This window comes from Falco biarmicus, chromosome 18, assembly GCF_023638135.1.
Source record: "Falco biarmicus isolate bFalBia1 chromosome 18, bFalBia1.pri, whole genome shotgun sequence".
NCBI classification, from domain to species: domain Eukaryota; kingdom Metazoa; phylum Chordata; class Aves; order Falconiformes; family Falconidae; genus Falco; species Falco biarmicus.
This window is the reverse complement of record NC_079305.1, coordinates 2106662-2127616: the sequence shown is the minus strand read 5'-3', so window position 1 is coordinate 2127616 and position 20955 is coordinate 2106662. Positions and strand designations below refer to the sequence as shown.

General features: G+C 44.5%; 1 protein-coding gene across 1 annotated transcript in view; it reads left to right on the top strand.

Moving 5' to 3' along the window:
- Nucleotides 1-914: 914 nt before the first annotated feature.
- LRRTM4 (leucine rich repeat transmembrane neuronal 4) overlaps nucleotides 915-20955 on the top strand; it is a 223863-nt gene continuing 203822 nt past the window's right edge. Inside the window, 8 exon segments of the mRNA XM_056363129.1 lie at nucleotides 915-1617; nucleotides 3731-4221; nucleotides 4223-4286; nucleotides 4289-4714; nucleotides 4717-4859; nucleotides 4861-4938; nucleotides 4940-5059; nucleotides 5061-5282. Of these exon segments, the coding sequence (XP_056219104.1) occupies nucleotides 1614-1617; nucleotides 3731-4221; nucleotides 4223-4286; nucleotides 4289-4714; nucleotides 4717-4859; nucleotides 4861-4938; nucleotides 4940-5059; nucleotides 5061-5282 (1548 nt within the window). The 5' untranslated portion in view covers nucleotides 915-1613.

Genomic DNA, 20955 nt, shown 5'->3' with positions numbered 1-20955 from the left:
TGTCTGTGTGCGGCTCCACCGAGGCTCGTACCCTGCTGCTGCTGGTTAATAGGGCTAACCAGACCCGCTGCCTCCGCTTCCCTTCGGCAGCTTTCTGTTGGAGCGGGTGAGAATTAATTCAAGCCCTAGGAAGCTAGCCAGACAAATAGCAGGAGGTGAAACACTGGGCGGGGGGGGTGTCATACCCCCGGTCATCACAGCACCAGGGCTGTGCCTGAAGGCTGCTGAAACCCAGAGCAGTCACCGCTTTTGGAGGGGGGAGAGCAGGGGGGAGGAGAGGAGTTTGGAAGAAAAAAGGCGGCACAAATTCTGCAGCTTCGGTTCTGCATTTCATCAAACTCAGTATTTTTCTGACTGAAAGGCACTTAGATTAAAAAAAAAAAAAAAAAAAAAAAAGAAGAAAACCCAAGCTGTTTTCAGTATGTTGACGTTTGGATTTGATGCAATTAAATGCCTTTTGTGTGGATGATGGCTTTGAAGGGTTCCTGCCTCCCTCAAACCTTGAACACGACTTTCACTTTTAATCTGCAAACATTCCTTTTCCTGTTCTCACCCTGTGAAGACAGGAAAAGAAAAAACAGTTGAGAATTCGCCCGAGAAAAATATACGGGTCAGGTGGATTAGAAAAAGATCAGGTTGCCCGATACCCAGGGAGGAGGTGGGTTTTTTAGTGTTTTACATTGCCTGCCAGAAAATCCACAATATACACATTTAATAACCTGGGGAAGGCAAAAGGGTCCGGGAAAGGATGATGGTGGGCAAGGCAATACTGTGTCTTTAATTTTCTTTTCTGAAGGAAGAAAGTCTGCATAGCAATGACAGGATCACTTGTTCATGCCTTTAATGTGTGATCTGTTTTCTCCAGTGGAGGGCACTCAGTGTATCACAAACTAGAACATTAGCACCAACAAGCTCCGAAGCATCATCACTCTCTGGAAAGCCTTCTGAATTAGACAAGAGCTGCCTCTCAGCACAGCTACAAAACACTTTAAACCTGACCAGCTAAATGGAGAAACCTATCCTGCGTAGCTTTTAAACTGGGGGTCTTGCACAGCGCAGGAGGCCTGCCTGCTTCAGGAGCTGGGGAGCTGGAGGATGGATTGCTGTGCCTGGGAATGGCAAAAGGCAGCAGAATGAGAGATGCTAGGTACCGGGAAAGATTTTTTTTATTTCTCCCAGAGAAGTTGGGTTACCTTCATTGTCTGCTCTAGCTTTTACTTGCAGATTGCCACTTAATGCTGATGGTTCTCTGATGACTTACACAATGGCTCTCAGAGCTTAGAGTCCCTCCCTTACCCCCCCCCCCCCCCACCACTCCCCCCCATCCTCCGTCCTGTCTTCCCCACCCCCAACCCCTTCCCTATCCTTTCCCTTCCTCATCCCCAAAATTCTTGCTTGTCCTCTCTAGGGAACTTTGTGTGGGTTACTGGCATGCACACTGGATGGCGGTGATGTGAGTGGCAACCGTGCCGTGACATGAAGATTCTGATGGTTTAAAGAAAAGAGACCAGTTTTAAAAAGAGAGAGAGAGGCAAAGGGAAAGCAAAAAAGGGAAGAGAGAGAAGAAAACAGCTGGAGAAAGGAGAAGGAGGACGTTTGTTGATGACAAAAGGATGGGTAAGTGAACTTACTTTTCTTGTTTGTCTGTTAGCACAGCTGCAGCTGTATGGTATATTTTTCAGTTGGATTATTAGCTGTTCAGGAGGGGGAAACAGCCTAAACAGCAGCAGTGCATTCCTTTGCCAGGTGACTCACTGTACTTGCTATTGTATTTTTAGAGCATGTATTTCCCCCCCCCCCCCCAGCCCCCCCCAGCACATACACACCTTTCCTCCTGCAGTGGTTTTGTATGTAATTAATCTGTAAATGCATGCACTGAGTTAAGGACTGTAGAGAGTACGTTTGCTGGCTGTACAACCCACCCACACACCTGCACACGTATAGATAAGTACATGTATGCGTGAGGCACGCTCACACAAAATTTTCTTCTGGGTTGATAATTCATATTTGTTGAGCCTGTAGCGGTATTGTTCAGGCTGTCAGAAAGGACTGTTAACACTTTGCAGTATGTGGGAAGCAAAGGGAAGGGGGGGGGATTTTCTTGTATAGGTGGTTTTGAAAAGGCTTCTTTGGTCTTCGAAAAGATACCACTGATGTTGCTGCTAGATTTCCAGCAGTCATTTGCCAGTCTTATTTTTTTCAAGTGTGACAGGTTTATTTCCCTCCTTCCTTCCCCCCAGCCCCCAAGTCTGTAACAGCCAGAACATATTTCTAGCCGGCTGCTGCTGCACATAGGCAAGTAGCACAAGATGAGGATTTAAATTAAAATCTAACCATTAAAGTGCAAGGCAGAGGCACCTAGTCAGGAGCATTTTAGATTAGGAATTATTTTGCAGATTGACCCTTGGTTTAAAATTGGGTTAAATAACTGCAGCACAGGGTTGGTTTTGTGTGTGTTCTAAATCTTAAAGTAATTACATATTAAGGAGATACCATCCCTTAAAATATTTCCTGTTGGAAGAATGCATTTTAATTCGTAGCAAGATTGCAACTCTGGACAGAGGCACCGGTCCTAAAATTATTACAGGCTAAGGAAAGTGTGCGTATGTATGTTGGGTTTTCTGACAAGCCCTCCGCCCCCTTTCATAATTATTCAAAGAATGTGGAAAATGTGCCTGTCCTCACGTAACAGCATTGCTACTATATGATAAATTTGACATCTCAAATGCAACACCTTAAAATCAGTAGACCTGTGGAAGAGAGAGGGGGAGTTGAAATAGAAATGTACCCCTTTAAACTTCTGCATTTTGCTGCTGCCAAGGCAGTGTTTATGTGTTGAAGTATTTGTGTGCATATTTTCATAGGGTATACAACGTATATACAAAATAATAAATGCTTAGGTATTCACAGCTACATGTAGATAACTTTAAATGAATATGTGTTAAGACCGTGATTCATTTGAAAAAAAATATGTCTTCCACCATTATCTTGGCATTGGGGTCCCATACTAGCATCACACGGTATACTTCTCCATATGGTTGAAGTTGTTTCTGTGCATCTTTTTCTGTATTTCAGGTACATAAAAACAATGAGTAAGCCTATCTAAACCTGCTCTTAAAGCAAATCAGTTGGTGCAAAAAGTAAAGCCTTTACTCAGTGCCTAATTTTACAATAAATGCAAGTTTTAAAGATGGATCAAAACTTCATCATAAGTAGATTTCTCACTTTTTGCAGTAATATTTGGAGGAATTGGACTTGCAATTGCTTTTATTAAGGAACACGTTTAGCAGCACATAAATACCAGAGGCTTGGGCTCATTTCCTTCCCAGCACTATGGAGCATTCAGCACAGTGACTTGACAAATATGTTTATTGTTAAAACCTCAGCATCTAGCGATAAGGATATACCAGCTACACTGAGAGATGATGTACAGGAGAAAAGCGAATAGGGAACAGGCTCTTGGTCCTCCTGAGGGATCATAAATCACACAAAAGTAATTGAATAACAAGAGTAGTACTGGTGATGGTGTGGCTAGGAGAGATGGCAAGCCAGGAACTCAAAGGACAGGAATTTACACAACAGAAAGCGTGAGACAGGAGGCAAACAGGTTGTCTCCAAAATCCACTGCTTCGCTAAGGCTTTATTAGAAACCCCATTGACGGTAGTAATCTGTTGGCAATTTGTTTTAATAGCTTTACAATGCACATTTGTTTTCTTTTTAATATTGTAGGTTTCCATTTAATTAAGCAGCTGAGAGGCATGAGTGTGTTGTTAGTGCTACTTCCTATGGTGCTGTTTGTTATGCTTGCGGGGGCTCAGCGAGCTTGCCCCAAGAACTGCAGATGCGATGGCAAGATTGTGTACTGCGAATCCCATGCATTCAGAGACATCCCTCAGAATATTTCTGGAGGGTCTCAAGGCTTATCGTTACGGTACAACAGCATTCAGAAGCTTAAATCAAATCAGTTTGCGGGCCTGAATCAGCTCATATGGCTTTATCTTGACCATAATTACATCAGCTCCGTGGATGAGGATGCGTTTCAGGGGATCCGCAGGCTGAAGGAATTAATTCTGAGCTCCAACAAAATTACCCATCTGCACAACAAAACGTTTCACCCAGTCCCCAACCTCCGCAATCTGGACCTCTCTTACAACAAGTTGCAGGTGCTGCAGTCTGAGCAGTTCAAGGGCCTTCGTAAACTCTTGATCTTGCATTTGCGGGTCTAACTCGCTGAAAAACGTGCCGATCCGAGTTTTCCAAGACTGCCGAAACCTTGACTTCCTGGATTTGGCTACAACCGCCTGCGGAGCTTATCCCGTAACGCTTTCGCTGGCCTTTTGAAGTTGACAGAGCTCCACTTGGAGCACAACCAGTTTTCTAAGATCAATTTTGCCCACTTTCCACGCCTCTTCAACCTTGGCCGCTCGATTTATTTGCAGTGGAATAGGATCCGGTCTATTAGCCAAGGTTTAACGTGGACTTGGAGTTCCTTGCACAACTTGGATTTATCAGGAAATGACATTACAGGGGTAGAGCCTGGAACCTTCCAGTGCCTCCCCAACCTGCAAAAGCTGAACCTGGATTCCAACAAACTCACCAACATCTCTCAGGAGACCATCAATACGTGGATCTCGCTCATCTCCATCACTCTGTCCGGAAATATGTGGGAATGTACTCGAAGCATTTGCCCTCTGTTTACTTGGCTTAAGAATTTCAAGGGAATAAAGAAAGCACTATGATATGTGCAGGCCCTAAACACATCCAGGGTGAGAAAGTGAGCGATGCCGTGGAGACATATAATATCTGTGCTGAAATCCAGGTGGTGGTTACTGAAAGATCATACCAGGCACCCAAAACCCCCCCAGAGACCCGTCTTCATTCCTAAGCCCACCGTTTCCAAACTTGAAAGCAATCAGCCAACTTCTGTTATGCCAAGCCCCTTCCGCAGACCTCCCAACGCCTGGAGTGGAACCCGAGTACGAGCTCGTTTCCTTTCACAAAATTATCGCTGGGAGCGTGGCCCTCTTTCTTTCCGTGGCCATGATTTTGTTGGTTATCTAACGTGTCGTGGAAGCGCTACCCAGCCAGCATGAAACAGCTCCAGCAGCACACGCTCATGAAGAGGCGCAGGAAAAAGGCCCGAGAGTCTGAAAGGCAAATGAACTCCCCTTTACAGGAGTATTACGTGGACTACAAGCCAACAAACTCTGAGACCATGGATGTATCGGTTAATGGATCTGGGCCCTGCACGTATACCATCTCTGGCTCCAGGGAATGTGAGGTATGAACCATGATCCTCCTAAAACCATTTCAGCTGCTGGGAAGGAGAGGTAAATGTTTGAAGCTCTTGAGGTGTCTCTAAACACTAGAAAAATTAATGAGATTTTTTTTTTTAATTTTTTTTTTTTTTTTGCTTTTGGGTTTGCTTCGGTATGAAAGGTTATCTCATTAAATAACAACGGTCAGGGAAGTGGCGGTGATTACTTTGAATAATTCAGACTTATAAAAAAAATGGGTTTGGTTGAAGTAAACAACTGTGATAAAGGCATCTAGAGTGTCATTGTCCTCTAGGTGCTGCACCTGTGTTATTAGCAGTGGCTACAAGAGAATCCGGTTTTGAATGCATGGGTAGGAACAGAGGAGCTAAAGAGACTTTTCTGTTTTAAGAATAAATATGGAAGCTGCTTTACCCCCAACCCGACGTCAAATCTTGAGGGGCTTATGGCCTGTGTAAAAACAACACCGAAGTTTTTTTGCATTTTCTGTCTGATTCGGGAGTACACCGGGGGGGACGGGAGTGCAGCACGAGCTGTGGGTCAGGCGCTTGTTCTCCGGGAGCCCCCGGCCCGTACAGCCGCCTCGCTCGCTCTTCTCCCCTTGAGCCTTGTCAAGGCCCCGGGCCAACAGTACGTTGGCAGCTATCTGGGTTGGGAGAGAGGGATTCTTGGGTTTCTTTAATTTCATTTCAGTGATCAGCAAAGGCTTAGCTGGAGAGACAACTCTACTGGAGTTCGTAGTTCCGCACGCTTAAGCCGCGTTACGATTTTGACTCAGCAACATGGGAAATAGGAATAGGAAAAGCTATGACAGTGCTTCTTTTGTCTGTTGTTCAGCTTTGGCAAGAAAATACCGTATTTTTTCATTGCTGTATTGTCAATGACTCAATGTGTATGTAAGAAACGTTTTTCCTTGTGAATGCCCTGGCTTATTTATAGCTGGTAAGGAGGATTTGCGCAATTACATTTCAGTACTCGTTACTTAATCCTGCACGATGTGGTATTAGGGGACCGTGGTTGATTTTGCTTCCTCGGTTGTGGACATCCTACCTAAAAGTGCTAAATGTGCCCGTTGAAACGTATTTGTATCCGTGTATGCAGGCTGGGTTTGCCCACGGTAGATTTTGAGCAATGCCTTTGGCAGCCAGGTGGTACGAAAGGCGTGTGAGGATGAGCAGTGTTGTGCCGGCTGCAGTTCGGGGATCCTGATTTTTTGAAAGTGGATGTTTTCACTTTCTGACAATGGGGCATCTTGAAGATCTTCCATATCTGGCACCTGAAATATCCCTAGCTGATTTCAGACCACAGAGCTAAGAAAAAGCAACAAAAAAAAAAAAAAAGAAAAAAGTAGTGTATGTTTTGGGGTTGCTTTTTCTGGAGCAGGGTTGTCTTAAAAAAAGAAAACAACCTGTCATAGCCTTGTCATTTCTACCCATATCACGTGGATGAAGGTTAGGTTTGGGTTTTTTTTTTCCTGTTAGCAGGATAAGTTTAAAGTAAGTGATGCTAACAAAGGTATTTTGAATTTTCACTGGCTGTCACAAGGAGCATTAATTTGACCTGAAAGGCTGTCTCCTCTTCATGCTCAAGTGTAACACCGCTGAAGTTTCGTTAGCTTGAATAAAATGCTGTTTAATTTACACCAAGATGATATGGGAGACAGCTGAATCTGCATGCCATAACTGAAAGTCCGTGTAATGACACCATAATCTGTAATGGAATTTGGATCAGGATCCTAGTGCACAGAAGATGGGGAGTATGTGCTGCTGTTTGGGAGACTGAGTTTCAGATCATTTGGGTTATGGCAGATAAATAAAAAGTTGAAGAGTCCTGTAAGGTCTAGTAACAGAAGGTCAACGTGGCAGTGTCTTCACATGGGTGTGGACTGTCACGCACAGCATTAAACACAAGGGGACCCCAGCTCGCCTGGTTTCCAGGTGCTGTTGCAGTCCCAGAGCAATTTTATTCCACTGCTCTGTCCAGGTTAAGCTGATGCGCCACTTCGCCGGACTCAAGCTGTTTATCATGTTGTCTGTGGGATTTCTCGGTTGTGGTGTAAATCAGTGAGACTGTACTGACCACGACAGTGTCGTCCTGGGCTGCAGCTGGTAGGAGGTAGGATGCTCTGTGTTTGTTTGCATGGGGACTTAGCGTGCAGCGGCTATTAGCACAGAAGACTTCAGGAGACAGAGAACAGCAGACCATTGAAGGCACATGTAGCAACCATAAGCCCCCGCTGAAATACTATCTTCAGCTTGGATTTAACGTTCTTCGTCTCCATAGCTACAAGGTTCCACTTGTAAAAGGATAGATATGCACTGTACCGTACTTAAAAATGGTAAGAAAAAAATACCTCGTAGTGTCTCGGCAGGGGAAAGGTTTTATGTTTGGGGGGGGGGCGGGGGGGGGGGTGGGCGGGGGAAGAAAATGGAACATCTCATTATTTGCTAATTCACCCAGATGTACACACTTCTGGGAAAACTATGATTTTGTACAAGTGAGACAGAGTTCAGGCCCATCCTGCTGTTGCTCTAACTTGCTCATTCCCACTGGCGCTGAGGCTCCTCCCCAAGAGGACCACTTAGAGGGGAGAAGAGCCTCTGGTTATCAAAACGAAGGCAGGCAGGCTTTCACAATGCATCAAGTTTACCAGTTTCACTTCTTTTAGTACAATTATTCAAGCAATTGTCTGCTTTCGCGTGTCCACCTATGTGCACGCCTGTAAGCAGCTAACGGGTCCGAAAATCGTGTGTCGTTCAGGAAGGAAAGAATGGTTTCATTCCGTTTTGACCTGGGAAGGATGCCTGAGCATCCTCTGTCGCAGGTAGCTGGGTGATAACGGATGGTTTCTGAGTGTGGCCCAAGGTCGTGTGCGCATGCCTATTGCGTGCACAGTGATCGTTTTGGTTTTAGAAGTATCCAGCTCATCTCATCCATAAACCACTTGTTTTCCATGGCGGAACTGGCCTTGAAATAACATGCTTAGGTATTTGTGCAGGTGCTTTTTTTTTTGCCCCAGCTGCTACACACGTGAGCAGGGGTGGTGTTTGTTACTGTTTTAAATTCAGGGAGATTTCTAGCCTGTAGCACCGCAACACAGGCGTGCGAGAGCTGCCCTGCGCTGGGTCCTCGCGCTGCAAGCAGGGGGAGTTGCAGGTACGGTTTGTACGGCTGCTTTTTCGAGCCCATGCTTTATGAATTATTTCTTGTACTACAGAGAGAGAGCCAAAGTCAGGCTTGCTGTAAATGGGAGCAACTCTCTTGGCATCAGTGGGATTATAATCACTGACACCTGGCCTATGGTATTCTATTTAGTCTATTGGCATGCATTTCTAAAATAACTGGATGCTTATGATTTTGGCTCTCACTATCCAGTTAGCAGACTGCTGCTATCTCATTTTGGTATTTGCTTTGCTTTGTGCATGTGCATCTTACTCCCTCTCGCTTTCATATTTATTTGTACATTTGCTGAAGATCTGGGAGCCATAAAAAGTAATTTCATAAACCAAGCTATAATAGTATGCCTTTCATACGTATCACACACAAAATATCTGTATATAGCACACTGTGAAGGTATATACGGAGACAGAACATTGCTACAAAAATGTTTCCTTCTTTCTAGTGGAAGGTTATTCATCTCCCATTTCTCAGGCTGGCAGTTACAAAACAAACAACAACCAACCAAACAAGTGAACATCTTTTCTGTGTTAACTGAGCACAGCAGATGTGAAGCCCTTTGAGAGACGATCGACACAGACCCTGTGAGGTTCCTTTTTACACTTTCGCTTCTCAATTTCTAACCGTACCCCAGCGTTTACCAACAAGCCCACCTGTTCACGTGCAACTACATCTCTGCTGTTGAGGCTCCCGTGGTTTCCATTGGAGTGAAAACCAGGGCAGTTGTCACTTGTATTCGTACATGCTAAATCAGTCACACAAAATTACGTTCACTTTGAGTTCTGCTTCCTCCCCTCTTGCCAGTGGGAAGAAATAGATTGATAAAGGAACGCAACATATGCAGGCTTGGTGAGCTACTGTTGGCCCCCTCCTTTTGAGCCCAATTTAAAGGGGAGTGTTGTCATGCTGCTGTTCATTTATTTAATAAATACCATTGCTGTGTTGTTTTGAACAAGATGCAAAAAGGAAAAAAAAGAATACTCTCCATCTTGATAGTGTTTAATTTAGAGGTTCCAGTTCTGCGAGGGTTTTTGTGGCTCTGTAACCCAACTTCAGAAGGGCTGCCAGGGGCTAAGCATGAGCTTATGTGGTGCTGCCAGCTCTTGAGAGAAATCGTTCAATGACTGGCAGAAATTTTCTTTTCCTGGTGGGAGCAGTGATCGTATTTCCTTTGGTCATCAGCATTACATTTTTACAAGGAATACTGGGCAAGGACTTCATGGCAGAGGTGTAAGCTCATCAGAGCTTGGAGGAATGCAGGAGGAAGGTGATTCCCCATATGTGGTGCATTACAAAGAGAAGAATATGGGAGATGGTGGGTGAGGAGTATGGGAAGCAGCAATTGGTAATTAGGTAGCCTACTGTCCTCATTTTAGGGCCAGAGTGGTGTGGTTCTTTCCAATGACTCTTTTGTCACATGGTGGGATGGACATTGTTAATTCAGCTTTCTTTTCATCCTTCTGTGCTATGGCTCTTTCTCACCCTGCCTCTCTCCACCTCTCTGTGATTATAGATCGACCCTAAATTCTTGCTTGAGTTGTAAACTGAAGGGTGAATCAATCTAATGAAACTCTGTCATAAGCTCTGTGTTTGTACTGGGAGAGTAAGCAAAGGCTAAGCTGATGGCGCTTTTCCTCAGTGCAGTATATCTGGAAGAAATATGTCAGAAGTGGCTCAGAGGTGAAATCTTTTAGGCACGGGGCCAGTGAGAGGTTTGAGGAGAAGGTAAATTTCAGAAACGTCTTCAGGATTAGGACCAAAGGTAGAAAATTGTGTTTGTTAACATTCAGAGCCTTAGTTAGCATTGCGTACTTGTTATTGCAAGTAGAATGTCAATAGACAGAAAGTTGTGCCGTACAAGTGCTAGTGATGTAGCAGTAAATGCACAGGGGCAAATTTTCCTGGGCTCAGCACTTGTAAAGTGTGAGATTTCCCAAAGATATCACCAAAATGACTGGCCGTATTTCCGGAAGAACTCAGCCAGCTGTGCATCAGCAGCAAATGAGACACTGGTTGTAAATTTGCAAAGGAAGCTGCAGAAGGATGCTGAACACTTCTGAACATCTTACTCAGTCCTTATTCGGGTGCCTGGGTGAGACGTTAGCTTGTCTGAAATTTGACCTTGCGATACAGGTGCTGCTGAGACCTTGACAGTGATCTGCTCTGAGACAATGCAGATAATCAGTGGCAAAGGAAGAAGCTGAGCCCATGTCTCCCAGATTTCTGTCCCCTTAGGCTTGGGAACTTCCCTAACCACATCTCGGGCATCACATTTGCTCCACTAGGTCTCATCCAGAGGCTGACAGTTAATTAACAGAACTCTGAAATTGCCCTGAGGATTCATAGTCTCAAACACGATGTCCAGCCGGGCGGGTAACTGATTGACTATCATCCTCCCTGCCTTCTCATCACCTCTTTTTCTACTTCCCCTAATTTTGCCTCTTTCTAGAAACTCCATGGTTTGAGTTATGCACAGTGAGGACTACTCAAGGGGAGAGGACGCTGCATTATAAAACCTTTGCACAAGAGACAATACTTGTGTTCCTATTATACTTGTTGCTCAGGCCCTCTGAAGGATTCCTGCATCGCTAGAATTGTGACAGATGTGGTTTGCCCTCTCCATCTCTTTTCCTTTCTCTCACCCCTTCTTCTGCTTTTGCTCAAACTCTGTGATGTCCAGAGGAGGCCACGAGGATGCTCAGGGGGCTGGACACCTCTGCGGTGCAGGCAGGCTGGGAGAGCTGGGGTGGTGCAGCCTGGAGAAGAGGAGGCTCCGGGGGGACCTTAGAGCAGCCCCCCAGCACCTGAAGGGGCTGCAAGAAAGCTGGAGGGGGGCTGTGTGCAAGGGCGTGGGGGGGACAGGACGGGGGGGAACGGCTTTTAACTGGAACAGGGCAGGCTTAGGTGAGATTTTAGGAGAAATTCTGTGCTGTGAGGGCGGCGAGGGGCTGGCCCGGGCTGCCCAGAGCAGCTGTGGGTGCCCCATCCCTGGCAGTGCCCAGGGCCCGGCTGGACGGGGCTGGGGGCACCCTGGGCTGGTGGGAGGGGTCCCTGCCCGTGGCGGGGGGTGGCACTGGGTGGGCTTTAAGGTCCCTCCTAGCCCAGACCATTCTATGATGTCTGCTGCCAGTATTTTAGGGAGGAGAAAAGGATCTATTTTAGTGCATTATGGTAGTTCATGCAAGGAGGGAGAAGGGTAGCGTCAAAGAGATCTGTGGATTCATTTGGTTTTTTTTTTCTTTAACACCCCCCCCCCCCCCAAAAAAAAAAAAAAAAAAAAAAAAAAAGCGCCCTCAAAAAGCACACTAAAAGGGGCAAGCAGTCTTATTAGTAAGTATCCCGCTGCTGGAAAAGTTCCTCAAACTCTCCTCCAGAATAATAGAGTTGACCTGACTGTTGACGTGAAGGCTGTCACCCCAACAACCCAGACACCGTTACAGCGCACAGCTGGCTGGGTCCTGGCACTGTCCAGCGCTGTGCACGTGCTGCTTTACTCTGCTTCTTGAGAGCGATGCTCCCAGACACACCCTCCTGTGGCAGGCAGTCTGCCCCGGGAGAAGAGCCCGCAGGTTTCCCAGCTGTTGGGACTGCAGGTTGGATCCCGACTGGGCAGGTGGGTTACTTCCATTGGGATGGGCTGGTCCTCCTGTCACCTCCAGGACATCGCTGCGTCGCTGGCACGAGCTGCTGGGCATACAGAAGAGGTGTGCAGCCCTCTCCCGTGCTCTCCATGTTAGAAACGTGCCTGTGCGATTTGTGTTTATAGTGCCACTAATATCCTGGTATTTGGTCGTTTCGATTTAGGAATTTTAGGGCTGGCCGCAGATGGGCTGCAGCAGTAAACATTTTTGACACTAATCAGCTTTGATCACATCTGCCTGTTTTGCAGCCAAATAAGCTTAGATTGCTTGTAGATCTTTCCATCTCCACAAGATGACTGGATCAATTCCGAGGTATTTCCGCGGAGCTGCCATCTCTGTACCCAGCTGCAAAATCCCAGCTTTGTTAGCAGCCAGAGTATGAGGCGAAGGGATGGCGTGACGTTATGGGCATATTGGCTGCTTGGCCCAGTGCATTTGTTTTCTCTTTGCCTTTTTAAGTCGCAAGGAAATCGAAAGCTCTTCCTCTTAGACCTATTAGTCATCAGTTGCCATGGGCACTCGAATGGGAATTGTTCTACCTGCAAGAAAGGGCAGAAAATGCTGATCATCTATAATCTCTCACCATCTGGGGTATATTTTAGCTGCAGCAAAATCTCTACCTCTGTTTCTTAGTTCAAGTATAGATGTATTTTTGGGGGTTCTTTAGATATATTTAAAGATACTTGGCTAGAATGGGAGAAGTTCATGGACGCCAGCAAGCCAGAGAGTCTTTCCTGAAAGCTCTGTGGTCCAAGGCTGTGTCTCTGGCCCTGGGCAACTTCCTACAGAAAATGCCGGGACTTTGCGAGGATGCTTGAACTTCCCTTCTTTGTTTTCTCTCCTGTATGTGACAAAAAGGCAAGGACTTTTTTGCATAGTACTTCTTACCTGTAGTTCCCAAAATTCGTCAGATAAGTAACATTATCCTAATTCTTTCTTCCTGCATCACGTAGATCACAATCTTATGCAACAGCTCTTTGCTATGAAGGTTCTTTTTTTTTTTTTTTTTCCCCTTGTCTCTCACCATCACCATGTTATTCACTTTCCTCGGAAATACACAACAATAAAAAGAAAAATAATATTTCTGATCTTAGCCTACAGGGAAGAGTAGCCTGATCGGTTTGTTTATGATCAAAGGTGGATTGCTGATGTTTTGTGCTTGTAGAAGTGTGTGTTTTGGTTATGTGAAGTCCTAAATGGGGAAGACCGACCTCAGTCTTGACTTTGGTACCAAATTTTGTAAGTTCTTTTGTCATATAAAAGTACTTAGTATTTTCTGTCTGAACACTTCAACTGCACTGCAAAAGCTTTACCTCAGGAGAAGCAGCAGATGGTTTTTAAGTCACTTTGTATGAAATGTGTTGTGGGAACGTGGCATGGCCTTCGTCGCAACAGGCACGGCTTAGTAATTACGTCGTATACGAAGATGTTGTGATACATTCAGCGCTGGGGGTGCGCGCACTGCTCCCAGCTGCATAGGGGCGTAAATATACACTGTAGGAAAAGCAGTCTCAATCTCCAGTTTTTGACAAGCAATGAAAGAACCAGTTTTAAAGCAGAAGGTTCATGGTATTTTTTTTTTTCTTTGTAAACTCTGGCCAAGTTTTTTTTGTGTGTATGGAAGAAGTAGGCTTTTCCTGGATGTTACTTGCATTTTAATCCAGTTCAGAAGCAGGCGATAGAAAGCCAAGAAAGGTAAGCTGGGTGTAACAGGAGTGTTATTACTGTGAGTGTGTTTGGGTAGCAGCTGATAACTCCCAAATTTAATCACCATATGAAAGTATTGAAGGAATCGTTGGGTGCCTGGGAGAAAAGGACACAGCAGGTAATGTAAACATAGAAAAGGGAAATGGAGACGTGAAGAGCAATTTACTGGCAGGTGATGAGCTGACCAGTGACTACTGCAATCCAGGTTTTAAGAAACCTTTGACAATCTTCTTCTGTTTATTGGATGACTCCAACTCAGTCTTGTGGAGTGAAAAGGCCAAGCCATGTTCTGTGACTGCAGTGTGCACAGGTTGAAACTCATTCCTGGGCATCAGGCCAAGGACGGACCTGCTTGGCACTGAGCGAGCTGCAAGTTCTCCGTGGGAAGGTCAGTCTCACTCTTAGTGTCTTGCACTCTCGTACACCCAAACTCAATTTTTTTCCCAGACTTCCCGATGCATGGAGTGTCTTTGATGAATGGACTTGACTTGTGTGTTTTCGTTCATTTTCAAACTCAGTTCTCATTAAAAATCAGCTTCTTCTGTGTGATGGCCTCTGAAACCCCAGATGATTCTTCACTGCTCTCATCTTTCACTAACACATCCATTTGGATTATCTTTGTGCCGTGATGGATGCTTTAAAAGGAACCAACAAGGCCATCAAATTCTTGCCCTGGTTCAACTAGCATTTGTTAATGTTCTAAATCATCTTGGGCCTGAAATGTGCTACTTCTTAAATTTAGAACAATGTGATTGCCTGAAGCCTCTCCATGTGTTAATTAAATCATCATAATTGTGGTTTCTTGAGACTGGCAGGTTATAAATAGTTTCTCTTTCCCCCCTCCTGCAGTAATTTGGGATGAATGACAGGCAAAACAGCTATTGTTTAAACTGTACATCTGACACAGTCCTTCCCATTCAGACTATCCCTCTGCTATTATTTGATTGTCCTGAAATAATCGACAGTGTCATTCTTAAAGGCTAGTTAATTACCACGCACTTCTCACATTATGTTGAAGATGAGAGAAATTATTTTTCTGGGTCATCATTATCCGTTTAATTTAACAGAATGTGTATTAAGGAGTACTGAAGGTCAGGGCAGATGTTCCGTGTCTGTGTGTATACACACATGCAAACAAGTGTATTGGAACACACAGAACAAATCCTAATACATTTTAGTAATAACTTTATTTCCGTGTCTTATGGAAAAGAGTGTGGAAATAGAAGCTTCAGTCGTCTTAACATCGTTTTCCTCTCTTGCTCCCACGTGGTGGGCCTTCCCCTGGGAAGGGGTGTAATTGCTGTGCTGTACCTGCGGAAGGACTTAATAAACCTACACATTGCTTGGAAAAAAACTCTGATTACAGTTCTTTTCATTCTTCGTACCAAGAAGGAAAAAAAACCCCTACAAGTAACGAAGCTGACCAAGAATTTGTACAAAGCGCTCTCCTCGACTTCTAATCTCCCCTAGCTTCAGAGCAGCTCCGTCCCACGTGCATGAGAACCAGGTAGAAATGATGTCAGTGGGAACATCCTCAGGCTTGCAGTACGTATAATCCCATAAGGCAGTTATGCATTGCTCCCCTTTAATGTAGGTCTGCATACTGTTTACTGCTCTAATTTCTGGGAGAACCTAACGCTAGATCTTAATCTGCTTCTCTGGATCCTCCGTGCTCTTCCAGTTGTACAAAGACACCGTACCACTTAACTGGAGCTCTTGAGTGTAGAGATGTGTCCTGCTGACTGGCTTAATCCAGAGTTAGATGAGATTCAAGAACGTATAGGAGAGAGCTCCTACATGGGAAACTCAGCCTTTCTTTCCAAGGCTGGAGGCTGTCCTTCCTCCTTGTGAACCTGGAAAGCAAGGTGATCCACCAGTCCACTACGGCAGGAGGCCACAAGGTTTAGGAATCATTCTAAACTCTGCTGTTCATTTATGGCGTGAGCTGGGAGAGATCGTTTCATTACTAACTGTCATACTTCAAAAGAAAAAAAGGAAAGCAAGGTCACATTGACTTTCATTAGAATTTGGGCATTGAAACCAATCCTTAAATCTTTGAAAATGTCTCCTGTCTTGTAGTCTTTGCCCTCCCATCTACTTACACCGAGGGTCAGCTGGGGAGGATTGCCTTTCACTCTTTTCCTACATGGTGGCTAACAGAATAGGGTTGGGGCTTTAGCTACTGCTTTAGCATGAAAGAAAAAAGTATTGTCGGGAGCCTTAAGGGACTCCTACTGAGAGTGTTTTGTTCCTAGCATAAAAGGCAGGCTGAAGTGGTCTGCTTTGTCTTGGTGTGGCATTAGCACATGCCTATTTAGTTCTTTTAAAATGTCTATACTATATTCAGATGCAACAGAGACTGACTTACAGCTACTCAGGTGCTCCCTTGTCCCAGTAGTTTTCTGCAGCGCAGTGAAATGGCATGATTTTAATGTAAATTTCTGAGCCATTTCTTCCCCCAGCATTATCTTTTTTTTTTTTTTTTTTTTTTAAACCAGAGTCTTTAAATCGTATGTTAGGCTTCTGTCTTGAAAAGCCACATCAATGTCACATGCAAAGTGAAATGGGGAAATGAAGGCAGTTTGTGCATTTCTGCAGTTGGAACAAAAATTGTACGAATCAAAGGAGGAAGCAACCCACTGGCAATTTTGAATTGTTAGAAATTTTTATTTGAAAACAAAATCTATGGGTATTTGCTGCCTTTTCTTTGTTGAATATATTAAGAGTCCCAGTGTGCATGAAGCTTTGACAATCTGAGGAATTGATTAACCTATTTCTATTTATGATTAGCTCCCAAACATTTATTACGTTAGCTTTTGAGAACAAGGTCTAGACTTTGCTTTCCAGTAACAGATGAGGGACTAGAATTAACGTCGCTTCAGTGAGTTTTCCACCTAGGTTGTAAGTAAAAGGTAGGCATAACGCTGCGTATTTCACTACCTCTCGTGTCTAGTAAGATTGGAGGGGGGATATTTTATCCTCATATGCATATAAAATTTGAAGTGGAGAAGAGGCCGTTAGCCATCTGCTTCGCCTTCTTGTATATCCAGGGCCACACAACTGCACAAAGTTACGCTCTTCATAAAACCAATAGTTTATTTTGACTAAAAAGCGCCTCCGGCGAGGCGCTGGAGGACTCACGGAGGAAACACCGCTTCTCTGATAATTTGTTCCAAAGGTTAATAACCTTCTACAGTGAAAAATAACTTGTCCAGCTGTTAAAATAATTCCTTTCTCCACAATGACATTAAGCTAATCGGAGAGGACAATGTATCTGATATTTGATACACGGCTGAGGATCTCTGTGCGCGTTCTCCAGCTCGGTGAGGAGCGCTTAGAAACAAAACCACAGAAAATCGTGTGGAGACTTGCAGACTGAAATAGCCCCACTCCTGGCTTTCAAGAGGATTACGTTTTAATTGAATCATCGTAGGAAAATACGTATTTATCCAAACTGCTGAAGTAAGGAATTTTCAGCACATCCGTCCTCCTCCTGTTCCTTTCACCCCATTTTCCACTAGGTCTGCACCTGCTGATCTCCAGCTCCTGCTCCTGCTTTGCTCATTGTTGGAGCTGCGCACAGGACTGTCCTGCGGGAACGGCTGTTCCTGCGTGCCCAGACCTAGAGGGGAAAAGCAGAGACTGAAGTCTGTGCCGAGCTCCACGTTTATTTCAGTGGAGAACAGTGATAACCGTCTCCAGGTAGTGGCGTTAAAAATACCAGTGGGTTATCATACTGCAAAATGCTTTTTAAAGCACATGGCTAGAGCAGCGTGCTGTAAGTTCGCATTAACTTGGAAATCACCAAAAGACGGGTGTATGCAGAAGTCACTGTTTGTAAACAAAGCTCAATATTATGTCACTACATTTTAAGATTGGTGTGAATTCTGAGAGTTGTGTTTCCTTTATTATTCAGTGTCATTTAACAAGTTGTTCCATATCTGCTGCCCCACTCTAAAGGACCTTTTTAGCTTGCTTGCTTTAAAACAGACTGAAAAAAAGGCGCTTTCACCCCCTACTCCCCGAATGTGGTGGTTTGTTGGCCCCAACTACATGGAATTTTATTGTTTTGATGTAATAAACTGTTGCGCTGGGACATGATTGCTACTGACTTGTGCAATTAGCTACGTACCCATAAGAAAACGGGCTCTTCAAGGATGGGTATTATTCTAGAATAAGTATATTCAAGAGCTCCTGTAAATACAGGATTTTGGTAATTGAGCTGAGGAAAAAAATGAAGGCATTTGTCAAAGATACCAAGTCTGTCTTGTTCTGTAGAATTAACAAATGTTCCGGCTATAGGTAATTAATGAAAAAGCATTGATTAGTCCAGGACTTGTACCGGTTTTATTTCTCCCATTAATTTGGCATGATAAACTGCTGAAGATGGATTGGAAGTTGATGTCAGAGTGTGGTAACTTGCAAAACACTGGGGCTAGCTCAGCTCTCGGTTACTTCAGCAGTCAAGAACGACTGACGTGCCGCGCAGGATCAAGCTCCATTTGAAACCACCTTGTAGTATTTCTCAGCTGCTTCTGTGCCCAGATCTTTCTCCCCCTCTCAATCCCTCCTGCTGTTCTCTCCTTAAAGCACGCATCTTTCCACCTTCTACTTGGCTTTCAGCATTGCTTAAATTACACCTTAAGGATTGTGTGCTGCTTCTCGGTGCTGGCTTTCTGGATTGGTTTGGGAAGTCAGGTTTAGCACTCAGCTGACTTAGGTGTCTTTTAACCTGTTTTATTGTTTACAGGTGCTATAATCTTCCTAGGATTTCCTGTTACTTCATGCATTAACCATTCCTATGGTTCTGAAAAGTGAGAGATAAAGGATGTGTGTGACGTATCAGATGTTTGCATATACATCCTTGGGATCGTGTGCATCTGAGTGGATATATTATACGTAGTGGCTTAATTTTTAGGCAGTTATTTTTTTCTTGCTTGCAACTCCTACAGTCTCTCTGGCACAGTTTGATCATCATGTCTTATTTAAAAAACTGGCACATTGAGGGGAAAGTACCAGTTGCCATCTTCTGAAAGCAGATGACAGTGATACAGTCGTTGGCCTTCCTTCGCGAGCCGGTAGGCGTTGGGTAGCACCGCTGCGCTAGGTACCTTGCCTAGAGATCGCCCACTCGTTTAGGCGCAGCTTCGGAGCACCTAGCTTGTTTCCTGGGAAGCCTACAACTACAAGAGATCCCCACGGGGCAAATCTCCTGACCCGCGTAAATGATGATCAAGTCATTGGGTCGGGGGCCAGCAGGATGCAGGCGAAGGGCTGAAGTGGGAGCGAGATGGGTGGAAGGGGGCGTAGCCGTAGCGTGCGCTGCAGGAGGTCGAGGGATAGGGATGGAGCAGAGGCCAGCAGTTAAATACTGAGCGTAAGGTTTCCCAGGCCCTCCTTCACTACCAGAGCGTTGCAAGGGAAGAGGTGAATTTGCACATCCTGGATTTTGTTCAGCCTCTGCCACGGGGTTGACGATGAATTTTGGGCGTACGAATTCAGGTCCTTCATGCTTCTCTTTCGCCATCTCTAAAATGAGATGAATAAGGCTTATGTTCTCTTCCTAGGTGCTGGCAGGTCTGTATAAAAATTGCGGCTCGCATTTCAAGTTTTATTTTCTTAAATTTTTATCATGAGTTTAATTGTAGGTCATACCCTGGACAGCAGAGGTGGGAGAAGATGATTGCAGGACAGCAAAAAGGCAGTTTTTGTGAACATTCGTTTTCCAGAAATTTATTGGTGTTTTGATATCCTCATTAAAACTTGAACTAGTGAAATTGAAGGTATTTTTCAGGAAGAAAACCCAACCAGCCAGCCTTATCCCTAACCCAAGAATTTTCTTTTTCTTTCTTTTTTTTTAAAGTACTTATCCATTCATGATAAAACTTTAGAGATGTTTCCTATGGATGCTTTCTGAATAGAAAATGCCTTTTTCACTTAAAAAAAAAAAAAATCAGTGACAATTTTAGACAGGGCTGCTAAAGATAGGAGTAAAATATGCTGACTTCTTTCTACCTCTTTTCATTACAGCAGTAGTTAGAATTCCTGTTCATGGTTAAGGTCCTGCTTTGTGGGGTATCCTATAGACACAGGCAGTTACTGTAAAATAAACCCTTACCTGAAAGGGTTTCCAATCTATCTTTTAGTTTAGATACAACAGCGTGTTAGATCATCACTAAGCAGAAATACCAGGACCTGAAGGGAAAAAAATATTATTCCCTTTGAAAACATGCCAGTGGAAAAATGGAAATGATTTCTTTTCATTCCTAGCAAGTGTTAACTCCCTTCCTTCAGCAGCGGGATTCACAGAACAGTTTTAACCTTACCTGCTATTTCAAAGAAAAAAATAAAAGAATGCCTTTGAATGGTTTAACTGTTTCATGTTCACTGTCTTAAGCCAGGATTAAATATTCGTTAAAACTAGCAGGACAACGGAGTTCAGCTCAAAGGAAATAAAGAGGCTTTTCTCTCGTTCATTCCCGTATATATATGTGTGTGTCTGTATAAAAGAGCAGTGGCTTCATTTATGACCTGGAGTTGCATTATTTTCTTTATGTTTAAAGGCATTACTTTTACTGTTAGCAACAAGGTTATTATTTGAGGTGCTTTACTTTCCTGTTACTGAATTGGATTACTTGGATTTCTCTTCACACCCTCCCTGCAGCCTGCCAACATTCCCCCTCCCCCCTATTTTTTTTTAATTCTTGTTGGTTTTTTGAAATGCTCTTGTTTTTATTGATACACCGGCATATTTTTCTTCTCCCACCTTTCCTGAGCAGGGCATGTGTTGGGCCAGCGGTTCTGCCCGCAGCCTGTGCCTCTGGGTGCAAGTTCTGTCCCCTCTGCTGAGCCGTGCTCCGTGTCGCCGCACAGCCCCGCGACCACAGCCCTGGCACCCGCTCCGCAGCAAGCCAACAGCTGGAAAGGGAAGGGAAGACGGATGTTAAAAGCAGGCTCGGTCAAATAATGCCCCTTTCTGTGTTAAAGCACCTTTCTTGAGTGAGCAGAGGTCCTCTGGTGTCGGGATTAGTAAAGGCGCAGACCCAAGGTTTGAAAGCATCACTGATAAATCTCAACGCTGTGGTTAAGCAGGTTGTTAACAGCGGGAGATGTTTTACACTATATATACACACTGGTGTGTATGTGCACGTCT